This window comes from Ciona intestinalis, chromosome 11, assembly GCF_000224145.3.
Source record: "Ciona intestinalis chromosome 11, KH, whole genome shotgun sequence".
NCBI lineage: Eukaryota > Metazoa > Chordata > Ascidiacea > Phlebobranchia > Cionidae > Ciona > Ciona intestinalis.
In genome coordinates, this window is record NC_020176.2 from 1,945,287 (window position 1) to 1,964,563 (window position 19,277).

Sequence of the window (19,277 nt, forward strand, 5' to 3'; positions counted from 1 at the left end):
CCACCCGAGGTTCATGGGATGAAAAGATTTGATTATTACGTTCAAAAGTCGGGTGGTTTGTTTCCCAGCCCTCTTCCACAGAATAATATCGATCAAGTTGTTAAACTTTTTCATTTCCTTGGCATTCTACTTGCTAAATGTTTGCAGGTGACGCTTTTATTTATATTACACAACCATGTATGTAATAGTTAGTATGTGAGTTTAACATGAAAAATTTAATATTTAGTTAGATAGGTTTTTGTGTGTGTGTTTTTAGAATTTAATTTATATGTCCTGAAAATGTTCCAACGCTTTGTGAACATCATTGTATCATTAATTAAGTTATCCTATGTATAAATAGTTGTAGTTAAATATTAAGAAAGTTAAAAATATTTTCAAATTTTGTTATGACCCATCTTTTAAAGCGATAGTCTTATTGAATCAAAGGTTTTTATATGATTTCTATTTGCAGGACGCACGATTAATTGACCTTCCTCTTTCGAAAACCTTCCTTAAACTAATGTGTAGTGAACAACAATCATCTGCAGTGGAACAATCACTTAAGGTTGGTATATTTCTGCATAATGTGGTATTGCCATGTATTAGATATATGGGTTATAACAGGTTTTCCAACCTTTTTAGACATACTTGAATTTTGTCTAAATGATGTTTCGACTTCTTGTTCAGGTCACTTTCATCAGATTAAAATGAATCTTATAAAAGTAAAACATTAACTTTTCCACTAAACCAGCGCTAAAATATGATTCAGTGGGGAATTTACCATGCCATGATTACAGTTTGGTTATCAGTGCATGTATTAATGGGAATATATGACTCATTTGGCAATTTTACTGGCTTTTACTCCAACGTAGTGGTTATCGGTTGTCTAAGGCCCCAAATTGTCAATCATACATAAAAAAATCACCCAAGTCCTATACATGCGGTAACTTGTAAGCAATAAGCATGCATAAGGTATATGGAATAGAACATTTATGTTATAACCATATAAGTTACATGTATTCATTCATACTCAATTCAAATAAATATATTTTCCCACATAAGTAGCCAGCAAACATTCTTTGACTTGCCGTGGTGTGACTTTTACTTTGGTTTGTAATTATTTTGTCTGTTGGAGCTAAATACTCGAATAAACAGGACTTTAACTAATTCATTGAAATTTATAAGAAAAAATGTTTGTATTTTTTTATTTTTGTTGTGAATTCCCAATTTTTTATATATTGTATTTTTTTAAATTTTGCCGGTTTGAAAAATTTTGTGAATTTCATTTTTTTGTGTACGCTTTGTGTGCTACAAACAAATTCAAAGTATTGGTGTATTCTTGGAGGAGGGAGGCTTGAGAAGTGTGTCTTACACATATTTACTCATACTCCTTACAGTCCTGTTTTTATAAATTTTATGATCATGTCTAAAACTTATTTTTAAAACCTCTTTAAAACCAGACAAACAAAACCGAAGACCCAACTTCAGTGGGGAAATCTACAATCCTTGGTTTGAAAGATCTTGCTACAGTAGATCCTACAAGGTAAAAAAGTTAACATTTTCTGTTGGACCAATTTAATATAAATAATAATCACTTTCTATCAGGATTTTAAAGTACATTTTTATTTAACTATTTGGTGGATATGAATATGATTTATAGATATGTAGAAAATGTGAAGATTAAAGTTTTTTATTTCAAATATAAAAAATATGAAAATAATAACATTTGTCATTCTATTGGTAATATTTTTACTTATTAAACTTTTTAGACACACCTTCTTATCCAAGTTATTGGAACTATGTGATGTAAGAGACTCAATACTGTGTGACCTTAGTTTAACTGACGTCGAGAAAACATCTCAATTAAATGAATTGTACCTTGAGTATAATGGAACAAAATGTAAAGTTGAAGATCTTGGGTGAGTACCTTCTTTCTTTACCATCGACGGTAATAAATTCTTTAAACCGAATCCTGATCTGCTGCTCATATGACATGATGTTCTAATGTAAAGAAAGAGTTCTTGTATCTAAGAACTTGATTAAGTTAAATAATATTTTCCTCTTTACTGAAGATTAGTTTCTAGTTGTGTTATTGTGGTTATTGATTACTTGTTATAAAACAGCTTCCTTACATATTTAGTCAGAATACCTTTTAATCGCCTAAAATTTACTGCTACCTTTCAGAGTTGAAATAATTGGTACACAAGCTAAACCTATATACGGAGAATTTACAGCTCAGTTAAAAATATGCTTGCACAAATGCACCAGCCATTTTATAACAACTGACAAATACAAAAGTGTAATATGCAAAGTAATTTGTGTAAAACTGATACTCTCGGACAGTGGCACAACTAGAAAATAATTGAGGGGGTTTAAAAACATTTTTTTAAATAAACGCTTCTGGCTGCACCACTATCTGCTTTCGGCAACCCCCAAAGTTCATTACCCGACCCCCAGTTTTGGAAGACATTCATTGTAACAAAGGGTTCTGAGTAAACTTGAATATAAAATCTTTTGCAGATTAACCTTCCAGTTTCTTCCGTCATCATCTGTATACAACTACACATCATACCCACTAACTAAAGAAGGTGCAAACATTGACCTTAACTTGGAAAACGCTCGACAGTATGTAAACCTAACACTCAACTTTTATTTCAAAGTTGGATTAGAAAAACAAATGGCAGCTTTTACAGGTATGTTATTGAAAATTATAAAATATTCATTTAATCTACCATTTAAAAAACTTGATAAATGCAACCCAAAAAGGATGTGAAAAAAAGTCGAACTGTAACTTTTCTTCTAAAATTTTTAATTTAATACAAGAAGGCTAAAACCAAATTTTTTTTTATGTTTTTTTTTCTGTCGGTTTTATACACCGTGCGCTCAATTATCAGTTACCATGTGCGTAGCTTTGTTGGTAATTATTTTATTTTTCTGTATTACTGCCAAGGACATTCACAGCCCAAGGACACATGCGCTTATTACTTACAATGGTAGCAACGTTGAGCCTTGAAACCATAACCTCTAGGTTAAAAAACAGGCGGGCTAACCACTTCGCCATGGCGCCAGTGTTTCAACAGTTTACTCATCAAAACTAATATTTCTTTCACGCAGAGGGCTTCAATCGAGTGTTCCCTATCTCCAACCTTCTTCTATTCACACCTGATGAACTCCATCTTAACTTATGTGGAGACCAAACCCCACAATGGAGCAGAGATGATGTGTTGGCTTACACTGAACCTAGACTTGGTTTCACAAAAGAAAGGTGAATGAGTTTTAATGCAATTGCGTTAAATGTAACTTATTTTTCCTAGCATGGTGGTTTAACAACAGTTGGGTTGGGACACCCCCAACAGGTTTTTCCATTTAAAACACCTTATGCCCACTTATAGGCTAATATTGCATTAATGATATTGGGCCAACACTGTTTACATCACAGGTCTTACAAATGATATGCCATACAACCTCACCCATATATAACTTTGCATGAGTCGTATGTCACCAATATTAATGGGATTTTAATATTTTATTGCAATGACAGAGAAATTATTGGCCACATGTGTTCTTGGGCAAATTTGGCAATTGTTCCAGCCAAGTGGTCCAGTATGTGTTGTCTAAATTGCCAGCCATACATTTAAATCAATCCCACAAAGTTAAACTTGTTGTATTTTGTAAACGAGCAAAAAAAAACTGTTATGACGACTGTTGTTTTATTTTGACATGGAAAAATAAATTTCATTCATTAAACAGTCGAGGTTTCCTTCATCTCGTGAACGTAATATGTGATCTCACGGGACATGAGCGGAAGTCTTTCCTTCAATTTGCAACTGGCTGCTCTTCTCTGCCACCTGGTGGACTAGCAAACTTGTCACCACGACTAACCATTGTTCGAAAAGTATGAAAAAAAAAGATTTTAATTTTTCTGTTTTTTTTTGGAAAAAACATGGGAAATTATAGGTCTTAACACTAGCTGTATACACTTTTTATATTGTTTGCGGTCATAGATTATGAAAGGTTACTGTGTACCCAGGTTTATATATGTAGGTGACATATTTATTGTTAAAAGACCTATTTTAACAACATTTTTTAATCAAATACAGGTTGATTCTGGCGATGGAAGTTACCCTTCTGTTAACACATGTGTTCATTATCTTAAGTTACCTGACTACTCTACTGAAGCTATACTTAAAGAGAGGCTCTTGGCAGCAACTAGAGAAAAAGGATTTCATTTAAACTAACCCCCCAATTGATTTGTGACACATACTTTTTTAAGGAAACTTAAATTTTCTGTGCAGCAGAATTTGTCATTTGTTTCACAAATGTTTTAACAAGCACTTTATGGTACCATTATGTTGTGGTAGTTCATTAAATCATCTGTACCATGTACATTACTTCTGTGCATGTACATTTCGGTGTGGTGTTTTTTTGCATGTGTATTATCCCATTAAAAACAAAGCGAAAATTTCATGAAAAAGTGCGAGAGTTTTTTTTACAAATGCTTAATCATTGGTGTGTGTCGTTGTGTTGAATTTTCGATAGACACCATGACATGAGCTACATGCTTCAGTTAGTTTTATGAACAATCTTAATAAAGCTGTTATTAGAAAGAACAGAAAAATCAAGGTTTAATCTTTACTTAGGATATGCATTATTATGTCGTCATATATATAACTGCTATGTTTTTCTTGCTGTTTACAGGTTTTGTGCTTTGTTGTTCTGAAATATTTTATTTAAAATGGGGTTTACGTCTTTTAAGTCCAACGTTGAAGCAGGCGACATTGTTATTATTTTCATGGGACATGATTCCATGTTTCCTCTTTATGTGAAAAAGGGTGAAATATCGCAAACAAAGTTTGGTGCCATAAAACATGACCAAATAATCAACCATAAATATGGTACAAAATTTACATGCTCAAGGGTGAGTAAGAATCTGTCAAAACATAGCCTCAGTCTTAAGCATATAATTTGCTAGGGCTGGGTGTACGTGCTGCATCCTACACCGGAGTTATGGACCATTACATTGCCTCATCGAACACAGATTCTTTACACAGCAGATATTTCAATGATATTGTTCCAACTTGATTTGAAACCTGGATCTGTGGTTTGTGAATCAGGTAACTTTTATAACTATAATAAATTTGACTTAACGCAGTTATACTTTATAAAAGTGTTTAATAAGTTTTTGTATGTTAGATAGACTGTTCACAATTTTGTAATTGTGTCAAACATTTTAAAACTTTAGTTTGTGTTTGCTGTTATAATTTTGTACTGTATAGTAGGGTGGAGAGAAATGATAGGACTACTATTCTTTTTTATCCCATTTGGTTGTAAACTTGGGAAAATTATTAAACTGTAGCCCCGCAACTCTAAAAGAATGTTGTTAATTGTCCAAAACATGATCAGGAAATATGAGATTCAGGTGCAAATGGTATCCCATCTTACCTCACAGTACTATATTTTTTAAAAAGTGAAGTCCAAAGCTTTTATTTATAGCAGCTACTGAAGTGACCATATTACACATTCAGGTATTGCTCCGACCCAGTGGTCACGAATATGTTGGCTAAATTGTCAGCCTTGCAAAAAACAATTACCCACAAGGTTACATACAAGATAAACTGGAAAGAGGTGTATAAAACAGGATACCAGTGTTACAATGACTATTGTTTTCTGGCATAAAGCAAGTTACATTCATTTAATAATATCCAGTGACCATAACACCTTCATTCAATGCAGGCACTGGTAGTGGTTCATTATCACACGCAATAATTCGAACTATTGCACCCACTGGTTTCCTTCATACGGTTGAGTTTCATGAAGATCGTGCGAATAAAGCATCCTTGGAATTTAAAAAGCATGGCTTAGCGGATTATGTCACAGTAAGTCGTTTGCTGTTGATTTCTCTTCCTAGTTTTTAAATGATATGTTATTCGCCATCATTTTCGAAGAGATAAAATTGATGTTCTGTACCTTTTACGAAACAGCCATTATGGCAGATTGGCAGTTTATTACAGTGTCTACTTATGATCGTCTTCATTAGGGTAAATAATACTTTGTCATTTTAGGGGTATGTAAAATATTCTGCTAATTAACAGTCAAAATTTTTTTGAGTGTTGTGCACCTGGATTAAGACGATCTATATATATATATATGACATCTCTATTTTAATAAATTGCCCGAAAAAGTATTTCAGAATAAAAATATGTACATGATAAATCTACATTTGTATTTCAAATATTTAGTAGTGTGGGGTAAGATAGGATACTGTTAGCACCTAAAAACATGTTGTTTCTTATGGGTTTTTAACAATAACAAAGTTTTTTTTTAACAGTCTTAAGAGTACGGCTTAATTCTGTAGACATTTCTTTTTTACTTTTTTCATCTTACCCCTCTGTATGATGTTTGTTAGATTAAAGATTAAATCTTATTTAATGAACTACATGAATCCACTTGCTGGGCGATGGCAGTCAATATCACAAGGTTGTTCTGTTTTAAACACCTTATGCCTGCTCATGAGTTACCACATATTAAAATTTGTGGTGATTGTTTCTTCTGTATGGCTGACAGTTTAGACAACTGGGTTGAAGCAATTGCTGTTAAATGCCTTGCCCCATGACACATACATCCATAATGGTAGCAGCGACAAGCCTTGAAGCTATTACTTCTAGGTTAGAGGCAAGCGCGCTGCCCATTCTGCTGGTTACTTATACCATATAACCTGTATAACAATATTAACAATTCCTAATCAACATTGACGTGTTTAGGTTTATAATAGAGATGTGATCAAGTTGGGGTTTCCTGTCACTTCTGTAGCAGATGCAGTTTTTCTTGATATTCCGTCACCTGATGACGCTATTTCAGCTGCAGCTAATGCCTTAAAACAATCTGGTAAATTGAACAAAGTAGTTAAATATTAGAACACTTTTGCATTTGGGAATGATTGTAAAAAAGTTTATTTTTTACTAAATAATATATATTGGCGTAAAATAGGATACCGTTTGCACCTATGCTATGGGTATATCCCATATTTCCTCATCATAATTTAAAAATTAACAACGCTGTTTTAGATTTGCGGCGTTACAGTAATACAATTTTTGATTATTTTTTGTTTACTATCAAATTGGATGAGAAACGAGTATGAAAATATGTGTAATCTTACGGTTGGTTCTAACCTCAATCTACCCTGTAACTCTATAGGTGGAAGACTATGTTCATTTTCACCATGCATAGAGCAAGTACAACGTACGTGTACAAACCTCCGGCAACAAGGTAGCGGTTTTAAAGATGTCCAGGTGTTTGAGCTCATACGCCGTTCATGCAACGTTAAGCGCGTGTTTGTCCCGATGGCTGATCTCGGATTGGACAACGATGAAGTTAGAAGTAAAGTAGTTGGCGAATCGAACGTTCTTCCTTGTGCGTATGATACAACAGATGTATTACCTCTTGGGGAAGTAGTAATGCGAACAAACCAACAAGAAACTGACGCGTTTTCCAAACGCAACAAAAGGCAAAAGACGTCATCTGGTGCCATGGAAACCGGCTGTAACACTCCCAGTTTATCAGCCGTGACACAAAAGCACGCGTTTTGTTGCAGAACATGTGTATTACCAAAAGAAACCTATGGACATACTGGTTTCCTTGTCTTTGCGACGTACCAACCAAATGTAAAAAAAGCTGAATAAAACAGAAGTAATTTATCGTTTTCAATAAAAAGTATCTTTCAGCGGGTAAAAAATGCTATTCATATCTTTCGCCTTTGGTTTCACGAAACAAAAATATTTGCGATTGACCTTTAAAAACTAAAATTTTGAAACACGATACTTGGTTGGTTTGGTGGTTACGTGTTATTTCAAGCTTCTCCCTCTGTTCATGTGCAATGAGTCGCAGCGGCTGCTACCTCATCGCGTGCTTTCCCAGCCAATTATTTCGGCATCGCTTCAGCAGCACACAATGGGAGAATGGTCCGTAATTCCGCTACGATGCGCATCTCCACCAAAGATGTTTCAGCCAGTATAATGCTGATGAAAGCTGTTTTAAAAAATGGCCGAAGTCCTGACTAATAGAGGTGGCAGAACCAACTAAACTGCCGGTTAGACAAATACTTTCTTTTAGATACACACGTATTTTGTCTTACATTTTATTTGTACACCTTGTTCTGTACAGGGTATAGATTACAATAAATAAACGAACAAACAACGATACTATTACACAATCACATACTGCTAAACATGCAGCAAAATGATATATGAAGTGCGGCATTGCAAAAAACTACAAGAAAGAAAGTACATTTTAACGATTTTTTGTTTTAATATGAGCGAAACTTACATCCACAAGTAAACGTGAAAAGAAAAAAACAACAACAAAAGGCGCGTATTTACATAGAAGCGATCGAGCTTTATTACCAAGGCTCTGTTACAGCTCGGTTACTACCGAGTGTCCACCCAAATACCACACGAGGCGGTAACGGGACATTGTTTCCAACGTAATCCGCAATCAGATCACCACAGTTCCATACCACGAGCTGAAATTACCTTCAGCTGGTGGAATGCCAAATCTTTGCACGCAACGTCGGTAAAAAACAACTGTGCAAACTTACCTTTGCACAAGATGCTTATTGGAATTTATATTTAATTGGTACAGTATTGCTGTGCTGACCTAACCACCACACCAAGCTTATATAGTTGGATAGGTGAGATTGGTCCCGTATGTATGATATTTTTGTAGTCCTGTGGTGACCGAATGCGTAAGTAAGGACCTGATACCAAAGTTTAAACATTTTATCGCAAGACCTAAGATTCAACGGATTAATTAGAAGTTAAACCATCTACAGAGATTCAGCGATAATTAAGTTGTTTTACGGATCATACGCCCAGGGCTACGAGTCTGTTTCGAAAACAGCTTCGAAGAACGCATTCCGACCAAGTCAAATCGTTTGTTTTGGAGAAAATCGGCTAAATCTACCTCTATGTGACGTCATTGGGCCCAGGGCATTGCGTGTTAGGCGGAGATGGATCCGTGGTTCAGATTTAGACGCTCCCCGTCACGACTTATGATTTCATTGGAAATAGCGTAGCCGTGGGCGTTTACAAAATCCGTTGGTGAGCTATAGCTTATTATATTATATTAGAATCTGTGGTTTGTTAATTCGATTTTAAGGCAAGGCGCACATATTCGATTCTGCAAGTCACGCAGGCGAGACCGCACGAAATACACACTTGCATGAAGAATGAAATGTTACTGGCGACATCCGAAATGAAATATGAAAACGGAAAATCTTTGTTGCGTTCGAGTGTGCGATGACGCAACAGTACATCATTGACGTGCATTGTATTCGTACAAACAAAGGGAGAATTGTTGCGCAATGCGTAGATAATTTAAATTAGACATACGCGTAATGGCGGAACGTCTATTATTTTACAGAAAATGTGTTTCGTTCGAACCGCAGCATGAAATTTTCGCGGTTTTTAAGAAATTCGAATTGTCGTTATGTTACCCATTGTAGATGGGCTTTTGTTATAAAAGCGCAGTCATTCGCATTACCACGATAGACCTGCTTCTTCCCCATTTCTGGGTTCGCTACGATTAAAAAATGCAAGGTTAGTCTACTACAAAGTTAGTTCAGCAACACATTGGTAGCAACATAAAGTACAAAGCTACTATTACGAGCGATTGACTACGGCGTTTGAAGAAAACAATTATACAAGCTGCGCATTGCTCGCAATTGTCCAGGGTCGCCATATTGTATAAATAGACACTCCTATTGTAGGAGAACTTTACGTAACTGTGACATGTTACGGTTCTTGGCACGAGAGTCGCGCCGTTGGCAGTCTGAGACTACCTACGGGGACTTCGTAAATCAAGCAAGATAAGGCTGGCCGTCCGACTCGGAAAAGAGCATTTCCTGAAAAAGTAAAAACAGTTTAAACATCTGGACTCATGCAGTTCATAAATGCATATATGGGTTTTCAAAACTTACCATTGCAGACATATTGCCATACTTCTTCACCCATTCAGATCCGCCTTCGACATCGCTTCGCTGGTGAGCTGCGTAGAAAGCTGCGGCTGCTGCCTGGTATTGCTGCATAGCGGTAGGCCGGCTGGTCGAAATGGAATACTGAACGTGGTAGGGCTTCTCCATACCACTGACTGTGTCTTGGTAGCGCTGTACCTCTGCACAAGATGTCACGCCGAACTCAGGGGAGACACGTTCCGGAGAGTAGCAGTTGTCATCGTAGTTGGAGTACACTGAGTGTGTGGGGCTGTTCTGGTTGCTACAAGGAGACATCGCATTGTATTGAATTGGAGAGCTGGCGACTTCTTCCTTTAACTGGCACAAACTCGATCGGATTTCTGGTGAGCCATAACTGCCCATGATTTGACGCATCTCTGGCTCGGTTCGGCTGCCAGGGTAATGTTGAACAGTCGAACGGCGGGGACTGCTTTGTTGCGATGTGTGGTAAGGTGATCGGTGTGCAGGTTCTGGTGAAGCAACCATGTAGTGGCCTGGATCGCTCACCAACTCGCCGTCGATGATATCGCTCACATCTCTGAACAAACCATCCACGGAAGGCCTGTTGTTTTGGACCAATTTCTTAGCCGGGAGAGTGCCCTGGGTATTCGTGACAGGGGAGCGAGGTGAGAGGCTGCAAGGTGACATACCAGGTGCGTAGTAGGGAGAACCTGCGCCTGAACTGCAGTTAGATGGGGTAGGGGAGTATTGCTGGTTGGCGAAAGCCTGGGATCGGGAGTAATACGGATCAGCAACGTTGATATGAGCATTGTTGTTTTGATTTAGTTGCTTGTGGCCGTTCAAAGGAGACGAGGAATTGATGTTTGCGTCGGGAGATCGCTGGCTTTGACGCAATGTCAAAGACTGTGGCCGGACAGCAGCCAGTGTTGTGTAACCACCTTCATACAGGTAAGGCGGTGTCGCTGTGGATGGGCTGTGCAGTTGAGAAAGAAAGGAATCTTCAGGTGCTTGTCTGTAAGCAACATGGGAGTGGTATGATGCTTCGGGGTAAGATGTCGAATGGTGGAGTGGAACATGGTAGGGTGTGTTTGTGTAGTTGATCTCGGAAGCTGTGCGAATCAACATTTTGTTGGGTGGAACTGAGAACATATCTCCGGGGTAGGAGCCTTGTGGTGAACATAATGGGCTGTCGAGTGAGCTCATTTTCCTTTTAATCAACTGCCGGCGAAGGATAGATTTTGTGTCGAGGTTGTCGCCATACATTGGGTGTCCGATGTGTGCAGAAGCTAGGTCGTGCTGGCTGATACTGGTCGGTGACGTCAAGGGTGAAGTCCCGGCCGAGTTTGCGTCGTTGCTGAGTGCCGCACTAAGCAAAGTAGAACGGTAGGCGAGGTACTGACGCTGTGAATCAGTATAATGCTCGGGGAAGGGAAGCAAGTTATGATGAATGCGAAAGTAAGGAACTTCTTCTTCACTGTAATGTAATGTAAATCATGTTAATTATAGTTTGGTTGAACGATATTGCACAAAAACTTTTTAATAAACTTACTCAATGACAATGTAGTTGCAAATGAACGAGTTGCCGATGCTTTCTTGTGACTTTTCCGCAGTAATATCCATCCAAACAGCAGATCCATCTTTTCTTATCATCCTCAAAACACAAGCGAATGCTGATCCATCTTCTTTAACTGCAAACAACATCTTTGTTAACTAGCTGCAGCAGTCACGCACAATATGCTGCTGTTACGTAAATTAATAATTCCCCGCGCTAACGAACAATAAGTGGAAGTGATTCACCGCGGTTGCAATATATAACACTCCGATAGAGTTGATAAACAACCGAATTTCTGTAACTCACCAAATTTCAGATGTTGTTGACGCGCTTGTCCAAGATCTTCTGGGTAAATCCAATCATACCAACTCGTATTTTCAAGCTCGTCTGGCTTGTAACCCAAAAGAGATTCAACTGTGTTTGGTACCTGTAATACAAAAAGCATAACGTTTATATTAGGCTGTATAAAGATTTTGACTTAAGGAGTAAAATGTGAGCAATGGTACAAAAATATTTGCTGTAAAACATTTCAACATCATCAAGACAAAATTGCATTAAATTTTATCTTAAAGTAAGTTACCTCCAAAAATTTCATGTCAGGTCCATGTACTGCTTTAAATTCACAAGCGCGTGGGCTTGGGTGGTGTCGAACGTCTGTCACTGGTTTTGACTCGATGGGCGTACAAACTGCCACGAACACTGTGTCCGACCAATCGTTGCTCATCTCGGGTCTATGGTATTTCCCGGTCACGTGGATAATCTGAATACAATAAAGTTGAATGTTGATGACATCGAATTTATTTTCAGTTTCAGATTCGTGATGAGTATAGACAATAGAGTTACCAACCTTGTTCTTCCATGAGCGCATTTGTGTTTTCATGTATCGCGATGTCGCCATTCGGCAGAAAAAGGAAAGCTTTCTTGCTTCACCCCTATCGTCATGTGGCGGAACTTCTAACTGCGCGCGCACCTGGTCGTGGTCTTCTTTGTCCACGAAGTCATAAATACTGTCTCCTTGACTGGCAAGTTCCACCTGAATTCGGAAAATAAAAATGTATAAAAATAGACACGAAAAATAAACAACTTGTCGAGTGAAATCTTACCACTGTGTTGCCTAAGTAGTCAAGAATGTTTTCCGACGAATACAGGATTTTGCCTTCTCTGTTGAAAACGAGGAGGAAACCACAGAGCGACGAAGTGAATTCAGAAACCAAACCGGAACTCATCGAGGCATCGCAACTGATGCATTCTAAAACAAAAGTCAAACATTTTAAATTTTCCAATATTTACATTTTCGTCGAACTTTTCGATCCGATCTTAGAAAGTTATGAATTTTTGAAGATTTTTTTACCTTTCTTGAAAAAAGTAGCCTTTCGGATGAAAGTGTTTGTAAGGGCCAAGATACCGAGGTATGAGAGTCTTTCTCTTGCACTTTTCTTCAACGGAAGAAGATTTTGTAGCTCACGGATCTCAGCGTTGATCAAATCTCTTCGTTTCTTTGAGAGAATTCTTGGCTCCGGGCCTTCAAGGTTTGTGGGCGTGGATTCGGCTGCGTGGACGTTGGTAGACGGATTCCATCGCCTTAAAATTAAATTTATATTTTTTTAGATTTATTAATTTTTTTGGATTTGTTCTTACTTACCCGCTCATGATGGACTGTGAAAATAAGATACACTCGTTCTTAACTCTAATGTGGTCTTTGGATGTCACGGATTCTACGACTGGTTGCAGCGGCGAACGCTGACGTTGCATTACGAAACTCCTGAAAAAAGGATAAAGTATATTTATAAAGTATCAGGCACCGAATTAACGAATTCAGCGTAAATTGTTTAGTCGGATTTTTTAGATCGTGTGTGAATATTTATTTTCAGAGTATTTTGTGTGGCAAAGTGTCTTTTGATTAATTAGCCATTTCCGTATCCGTGGGTCAACATCTTTCATTCGCATTGGCGAGTGATATGTCTCCGTGACAGCATAGTCAGTTACGTCACGAGTTCTTCGCAATGCGTCCTCCGCACCTTATTTGGACATCGCAAAAGCCGAAAGAAAAAAGGGTTCGAATGGGAAACAAAAATGCAGCGGAAATTTCCACTGCCAGCGCAGAAACACTTGAACGTGGCGTTTGCGCATGCGCGGGCGATTGCGCATTTTGCAAGTCATCCGTAGCCACATAGCCCGAAGGCGGAACGGCACACCTTACTGGTTGCGCAAATTAAATATTACCCTAAACCCCTTCATTAGTGGGTACATGGAAGCGGACGGAGGTTCCATTATTAAGCCCACACCTTCACATTAAAAACCCGTGTGTTAATTACTATTTAATTACAAGCTGCGACCTTATCGCTTCAAAGTACACGTCAATTATACAGGTCACAGTAAAGACCGACATTCTACAAATCTAATGATGATATAAAAAGTACATTTAAAATTATATAAAAAATCTATTTGGAGTTTAAAGATATGGTTAATCGAAAGTGTCTTTTTAAAACATGAAATTTCGTTTCACGCATTTTTAACCAATAGTGCAAGAAACGTTGTTTCATAACAACATTTAATTATATTAGGACCAAAATTGACTAAAAAATAACTAATCGTCTAACCCAGTAAAAATACACTTCAGTGTAAAAAGCGAGTAATTAATTTGATAAAAATTATAAAAACAAATAGATAAACTTACGCAGGCTTTCCGTTCGGTGCCATAATGTTCTTCGCGTTGCTAACTTGAATCAACAAATACTTTGGTGTTGACTTAAAATGAGAAACAGAAACGAAATGCTTTTTATCACTTGCTCTCGCCAAACTGCTGGTCACGACTATGAGCTAAACGCGGCATACACCACCATATAGCTGAACGACCATTATCGGGCGAGCGTAGCTTTAGACCCTTCTTCGTTTTGTAGAAACTTTTTCTCTCGTAAGCGCTTACCCACGTCCGTGTAAAACTTGAATGTCGTCATCGAATTTGTAACAACGGGAACCATACATGAAATTCGACATTTAAAACTACCTCAATATTGATATATTTTTTATACGGAACAAGCACAAAAGTCTATTGTTTGATACACGAAAACAAATATACTTTATGGAGTTAAGTATACAATAGTTTTATTCGGCATATATAGATAGGTGCATTTTTAATAAATTCAAACTAGTTTAAACTCAATTTTAGCACGTCCCCCTCTAAGTTTGTTAAAATATAGTTGCACAAAAATTGTGCGCATACGACACAACAGTTTCAAATTTTGTTTATTTATCAATAGACGAATAAGCCGAATATCGGTTTCCAGAAGTGGCACCAAATTAACGGTTTCTTTTATGGAGACTTTATCTCCTGGTCGATGGGGTTCGCGAACATACAAAGAACTCAATAGACCGATTTAAATATAAGTTTTGCCGTGGTAAGGAGAATGAGTGCGTGGCTGAAATCTGTGCTATTTTAAGACGCTTATCTATCACTGCGTAATGTAAGAAAAAAAGTATACGGATGACCACTTAAGCCCCAACGTCAAAACTTACTATTTATAGAAATACTCGTAAATACGGTTTCCTTGATTACCGAATAGGAACTCACCAATACAATATTATAGCGGCGCAGGTAAACCTTATAGTTATATGAAATTCTGCAACATTTCATGTTATGTTGCCTAGTCTGTCCAATGTTAAAATACATGTTAAAAGTAATTTTGTTTCCATAGCTCACAATTTGCGCAATCATTCTACGTGGAATTAACAAAAGCGTCGAGACAAAAGCAAATACACCAATGCCTCCCATTTTGGAAACTCCGTGGTCGGCTTTCGGAATGTGTTTTACGAGGATCTGGTTACGTTACATACGAACACTTTGAACAAACTGTGCTATTATAGAAATAATTTGGCTCAAATCTGCAGCTAAATACTGTTTCAGCTGTTGGAAGTTTGGGAAAGTCCTGTGTTCAAGCGTATCATTGTTTAAAAGTGCTGGCGTAACACCCGTCATTTAGATAGCGACACAATACAGTTTATGATTTACTGTTTTCGTGCCAGCAACCTGTTTCCGCTCCGTCGACAAACAATGGCCGCTATTCAGTGCTAAGGAATAAATTTTCTCCTCGAGAACAAAAGTGCTGATGCAATTCACCCATTAGTTGCTATGGCTACCAACTGACGTTTGTTCCTCAATTATTGGATCACAATAGCCGATTGATGATTATATCATCGAAAGCGTATAATCGCCCATCAATTTTACAAACAAAAGATACGATAGCTCTACTATGGGTGAGTTAAGAGCAAAGAAATCCCCTTTGATACTAAATTACCAGCCTTAACATAATGCCACGATGGATGTAAACAATCCTTTAGTTATAACTTAGAACCACATGCAAAAACATTGTGATAATCGTAATGATAAAGTTGGAATTGCAAAAAAATAGTACAGAATTAAATTCTATAACGGAATTTAAACGTTTATATGATCGTACATATGCGACACCTACATTCGTTTATCTACAATCCACAATTTTGTCGACCACTGGAACCGTAGCGCCACCTACCGAGCCGCATACGTCGTTAAATATCGTGATGTCTAAACTACTAACTTTCACAACATGGCGTCAGCGTACCTCGATTTCGGGGAAACAGTTAAGTCGTGGGCTGCAGCGGCGCTATCAATGTAATGTCGAACTGTCTGCCAGCAGTAGTATGTAAATTGATTGTAACCTCACACGCGAACGTCTCATTACACATTTCAAATGGAAGCGGAAGACATCACTCTTGACGAGCTGAGATTCTGGCGCGTCAGCTCGATGCACTCCCGGCCAATTTCTTTTACCATGTTATATATATGAGTCTTATATTTTTAAAGTGAGGGAATGGCATTATTGATGAACTTGGATCAATAATTGCCCTATTGTATAATTATTACGAAGCCTGTTTTTTGTTAATTGTTTTGCGTAATTTTAGTTCGTAGTCATTATGAGTTTATTTTAAAATGTTTTCAGAAAAATCTAAAAACAAGATTTCTATCTTAACAACAACAAACATAGTCGTCGCCGATTCTGTAACTTCAGAAAAACGATAATTTGTCAATAAATTTTCGACACAACTTTTGTGAAATCGGGGAATGACTGATGTGAACTGTCTACGCGTTTTCACTAATCCTCGTTTCTGATTGGTGGATATTTGGCTGTTTCCGGTGACGCGTTGTTGTGATTATTTCAACCGCAACCAATCAGGTGGCCAGGATTTTGCAAGATAAATTTCGCAACTTTTGGAATCGAAAACAAAGTGGAAATGACCAAACTTTTAAAGATAAAGCCCCATATTTAACAAACCCTTTAATACTTAGTGATATCTATGTTTTTATGTTAGCTTATGTTTTGTTAGAAAAAAAAATTGTTTAACCTTTATGATAAAAGATATAAATTGATTTTGTTTATCATTTTAAAAACTGTTTTCAAAATATATAGTTCTCAATCAAAATTGATTTTATTCATCACGCTTTAAATAATCAAAATCAATATTTTACGAAAGTTGTTCCAGGAAATTACTGATAGATTATAATGCACATACGTGTATCGACATAACCTATTCGTACACGTGATTTGCGACATAGTGTCTGATATGTAAATTCCGCTGCATTTTATCACGTTATTCTGCGTAAAATTTGGGGCAGGTGCATATACTTGCATGTATATAAATGTATACCGTGCTGGACCAACGTCGTTGTCTTAAAATAATTTATTTTCAAATAAACAAGCAGTCTCCCATCGTAATAAAGGATATCCATTTTCACGACGCTCGACGCGGCTACTTTTTTTGTGGCACAAGTAACTGTCATTGCTCAAACCCCAGTAGTCACTAATAGGCTGCAAAAATTAACAGCTGTACAAAAAAATAAAAATACATATCAGGGGTAATGCGGGACTCGGACAAAGACGGGACTTTTAAAATTTCCTTTTAAGGGTACCCAATTGATGACAGACAAGAAGAAATGTTAAAGTATTGTTTGACAGTATTCTCACGGACCGACAAAGTGCACGGCGGTTACTGTTGTTATTAAATTTCGGTGTTGAACAAATACAACATTTTTTTAATGGCTGATAAAAAAGATAATAATGATATGTTTATTTTTAATGCTCGCTGTATCAACTTTGATTTTGTCTTACGGAATTAGTTTTAGTTTTGTAAGAAAAACTGATATATACATGAGAAAAATAGGCAGGGGGCAGTCAAACTAAGAGTGAAATCAGTAAAACGCCTGCTGGTGTTCGAGTCGATAAATAATTTCTCGTGTGCTGTTTTAATATATATTACTTTATGTTTAATTAAGACATAATAGTAATAATTCGTGGTATCATCTTACCCCACTCTAAAATATACAACAAAGTTACATACGTGGTGACTCGTAATAGGCGGGCACGAGGTGCAAGTATAAAATATGACACCTATGTTGTGTTGTATAACGACTATACCATCATAATCCATCTAGAGAGCATACATAAGTCTCATTTACTTATTCATTCAAACATAATCATCTAATAACACCAAAAGGTTTATTTGGTAATATTGCTTTTTTATACGATTAATATAACGTACTCTGTTTCCCCGACATTTTGTTTTTATTTTTTAGGCAAAATAAATTTTGGAATATTTTTTTTGTGTGACACTTACTGCATTACGCTGCTGCTGCACCGAATATATTAGATCGACACCTAATAACTATAATCACGAATTAAATAAAAAAAACTCAATGCACTACACAAGGCAGATCAATACGCGGAGTAAAATTGTACCCACATTTTTTTGTATCTGCTAAGGTTTAACCTATATACCGGTTTAACTTTAACTCAGTGTATCACATCAGCGTAAAGTATTTGCTAAACTTTCTCGGAAACTTAATCGTGCACTATAATAACGCGCATGTATCTTTTCCATGCGAATGGTTACGTAAACAAGAAAGTAGATAAACGTTTTATGAGTTTTGTCATGTTAACAAAATCATTGCATTGACTCAGATGAAACAATGTTATAAATAAGACTACTTACACTTCAATTTAAGTCACTTTCCAGCTTCGGAGGAAATGTTCAGATTTTCGCCTGGAAGACATTTTTAACATCAAAATACAAGTATGGGCAAACCATATGAATATTTGTCTACAAAGTTGCAGGAGTAAACTGTACTCACCTTCTGGAATAATATATTTATCTTTGAACTTTGCGTAAAAAAATCGGCAAATTCTAAATTTTGTGTCGTCGCTTTAAATAAAATTGCAAATTTTTGTATTGCTTTAAATCAATTTTAACTTTCTATTAAAAAACAAAAGCATTATAATTAAAATTTGTAATAAAAAAAAACTATTTTTTGCAATGCATTATACTATAGTCTTATTTTTGCAATGCATTAATTTAATGCAAAATCTTAACTTATGTTCTGTCTATAGGCAACTGTCTGTTAAAAGCACTTGTATAGCACCGAATACACTGAGTTATGGCACGCCCCGAAATATTTCACGATCATGCCAAATCATGATGAAATCACATGTCACGTGACCCATACACAAACACTGTGACAGTACTGGATTGAAAAATCGTGATCGACAAAACGCAAGCATGATGCGAATGATTGAGAATGCCATAGTAGGCCATTATCAAAATATTTCCTAAGAAAACAGGCTTATGTACAACCCTTGACTAAACTTTACTCAATTTGGACATATATTACTCTGCGGTAAAATGGGAAACTTTGGCACACAATACATATTTAGCCTGGTCGTATTTTAAACAAATAACAACACTATTTTT

At 36.8% G+C, this 19,277-nt stretch overlaps 3 protein-coding genes across 8 annotated transcripts in view; 2 read left to right on the plus strand and 1 right to left on the minus strand.

Annotated features, from left to right (window-relative positions):
- Positions 1 to 4,453, plus strand: part of LOC100186019 (E3 ubiquitin-protein ligase HECTD1) — a 35,378-nt gene extending 30,925 nt beyond the window's left edge. For all 4 annotated transcript variants that reach the window (XM_018814051.1, XM_026836790.1, XM_018814053.1 and 1 more), the window contains exons 42-49: positions 1 to 147; positions 452 to 544; positions 1,440 to 1,522; positions 1,749 to 1,898; positions 2,500 to 2,672; positions 3,094 to 3,244; positions 3,730 to 3,874; positions 4,080 to 4,453. In XM_018814051.1, coding sequence (XP_018669596.1) covers positions 1 to 147; positions 452 to 544; positions 1,440 to 1,522; positions 1,749 to 1,898; positions 2,500 to 2,672; positions 3,094 to 3,244; positions 3,730 to 3,874; positions 4,080 to 4,217 — 1,080 coding nt within the window. In that variant the 3' untranslated portion in view covers positions 4,218 to 4,453. The remainder of the gene's footprint in view (positions 148 to 451; positions 545 to 1,439; positions 1,523 to 1,748; positions 1,899 to 2,499; positions 2,673 to 3,093; positions 3,245 to 3,729; positions 3,875 to 4,079) is intronic.
- A 228-nt stretch (positions 4,454 to 4,681) lies between these two features.
- Positions 4,682 to 7,810, plus strand: LOC100186814 (tRNA (adenine(58)-N(1))-methyltransferase catalytic subunit TRMT61A). Its single transcript, XM_002129789.4, has 5 exons — positions 4,682 to 4,897; positions 4,952 to 5,093; positions 5,713 to 5,855; positions 6,741 to 6,864; positions 7,174 to 7,810. The coding sequence occupies exons 1-5, from the start codon at positions 4,715 to 4,717 to the stop codon at positions 7,656 to 7,658; spliced, it is 1,077 nt and encodes a 358-aa protein (XP_002129825.1). The 5' UTR covers positions 4,682 to 4,714; the 3' UTR covers positions 7,659 to 7,810.
- Positions 7,811 to 8,098: 288 nt separating this feature from the next.
- LOC100183663 (neuronal PAS domain-containing protein 4-like) lies at positions 8,099 to 18,788 on the minus strand. 3 transcript variants are annotated; one of them, XM_018814054.2, is made up of 11 exons: positions 18,661 to 18,788; positions 18,522 to 18,572; positions 13,141 to 13,260; positions 12,850 to 13,079; positions 12,602 to 12,747; positions 12,346 to 12,531; positions 12,079 to 12,258; positions 11,805 to 11,925; positions 11,496 to 11,634; positions 9,953 to 11,420; positions 8,099 to 9,877 (listed from the first exon to the last, which is right to left on the minus strand). In XM_018814054.2, exons 3-11 carry the CDS (start codon positions 13,248 to 13,250, stop codon positions 9,833 to 9,835), a joined length of 2,625 nt encoding a protein of 874 aa, XP_018669599.1. In that variant the 5' UTR covers positions 13,251 to 13,260; positions 18,522 to 18,572; positions 18,661 to 18,788; the 3' UTR covers positions 8,099 to 9,832. The 3 variants fall into 3 exon arrangements, with proteins under 3 accessions (XP_018669599.1, XP_026692593.1, XP_002123352.1); XM_026836792.1 differs by lacking the exon at positions 18,661 to 18,788 and having other exon boundaries at positions 18,522 to 18,608; XM_002123316.5 differs by lacking the exons at positions 18,522 to 18,572; positions 18,661 to 18,788 and adding an exon at positions 14,176 to 15,917.
- Positions 18,789 to 19,277: the final 489 nt, after the last annotated feature.

Bases quoted from the DNA above. Each gene is read 5' to 3' on its own strand.
- LOC100186814 (XM_002129789.4), top strand. From the start codon at position 4,715: ATGGGGTTTACGTCTTTTAAGTCCAACGTTGAAGCAGGCGACATTGTT. The intron at 5,856-6,740 runs GTAAGTCGTTTG...TGACGTGTTTAG, and splicing joins GCTTAGCGGATTATGTCACA to GTTTATAATAGAGATGTGAT. The intron at 6,865-7,173 runs GTAAATTGAACA...GTAACTCTATAG, and splicing joins TAATGCCTTAAAACAATCTG to GTGGAAGACTATGTTCATTT.
- LOC100183663 (XM_002123316.5), bottom strand. From the start codon at position 14,198: ATGGCACCGAACGGAAAGCCTGC. The intron at 12,748-12,849 runs GTAAAAAAATCT...CTTTTGTTTTAG, and splicing joins GGCTACTTTTTTCAAGAAAG to AATGCATCAGTTGCGATGCC. The intron at 12,259-12,345 runs GTTGGTAACTCT...TATTGTATTCAG, and splicing joins TGCGCTCATGGAAGAACAAG to ATTATCCACGTGACCGGGAA.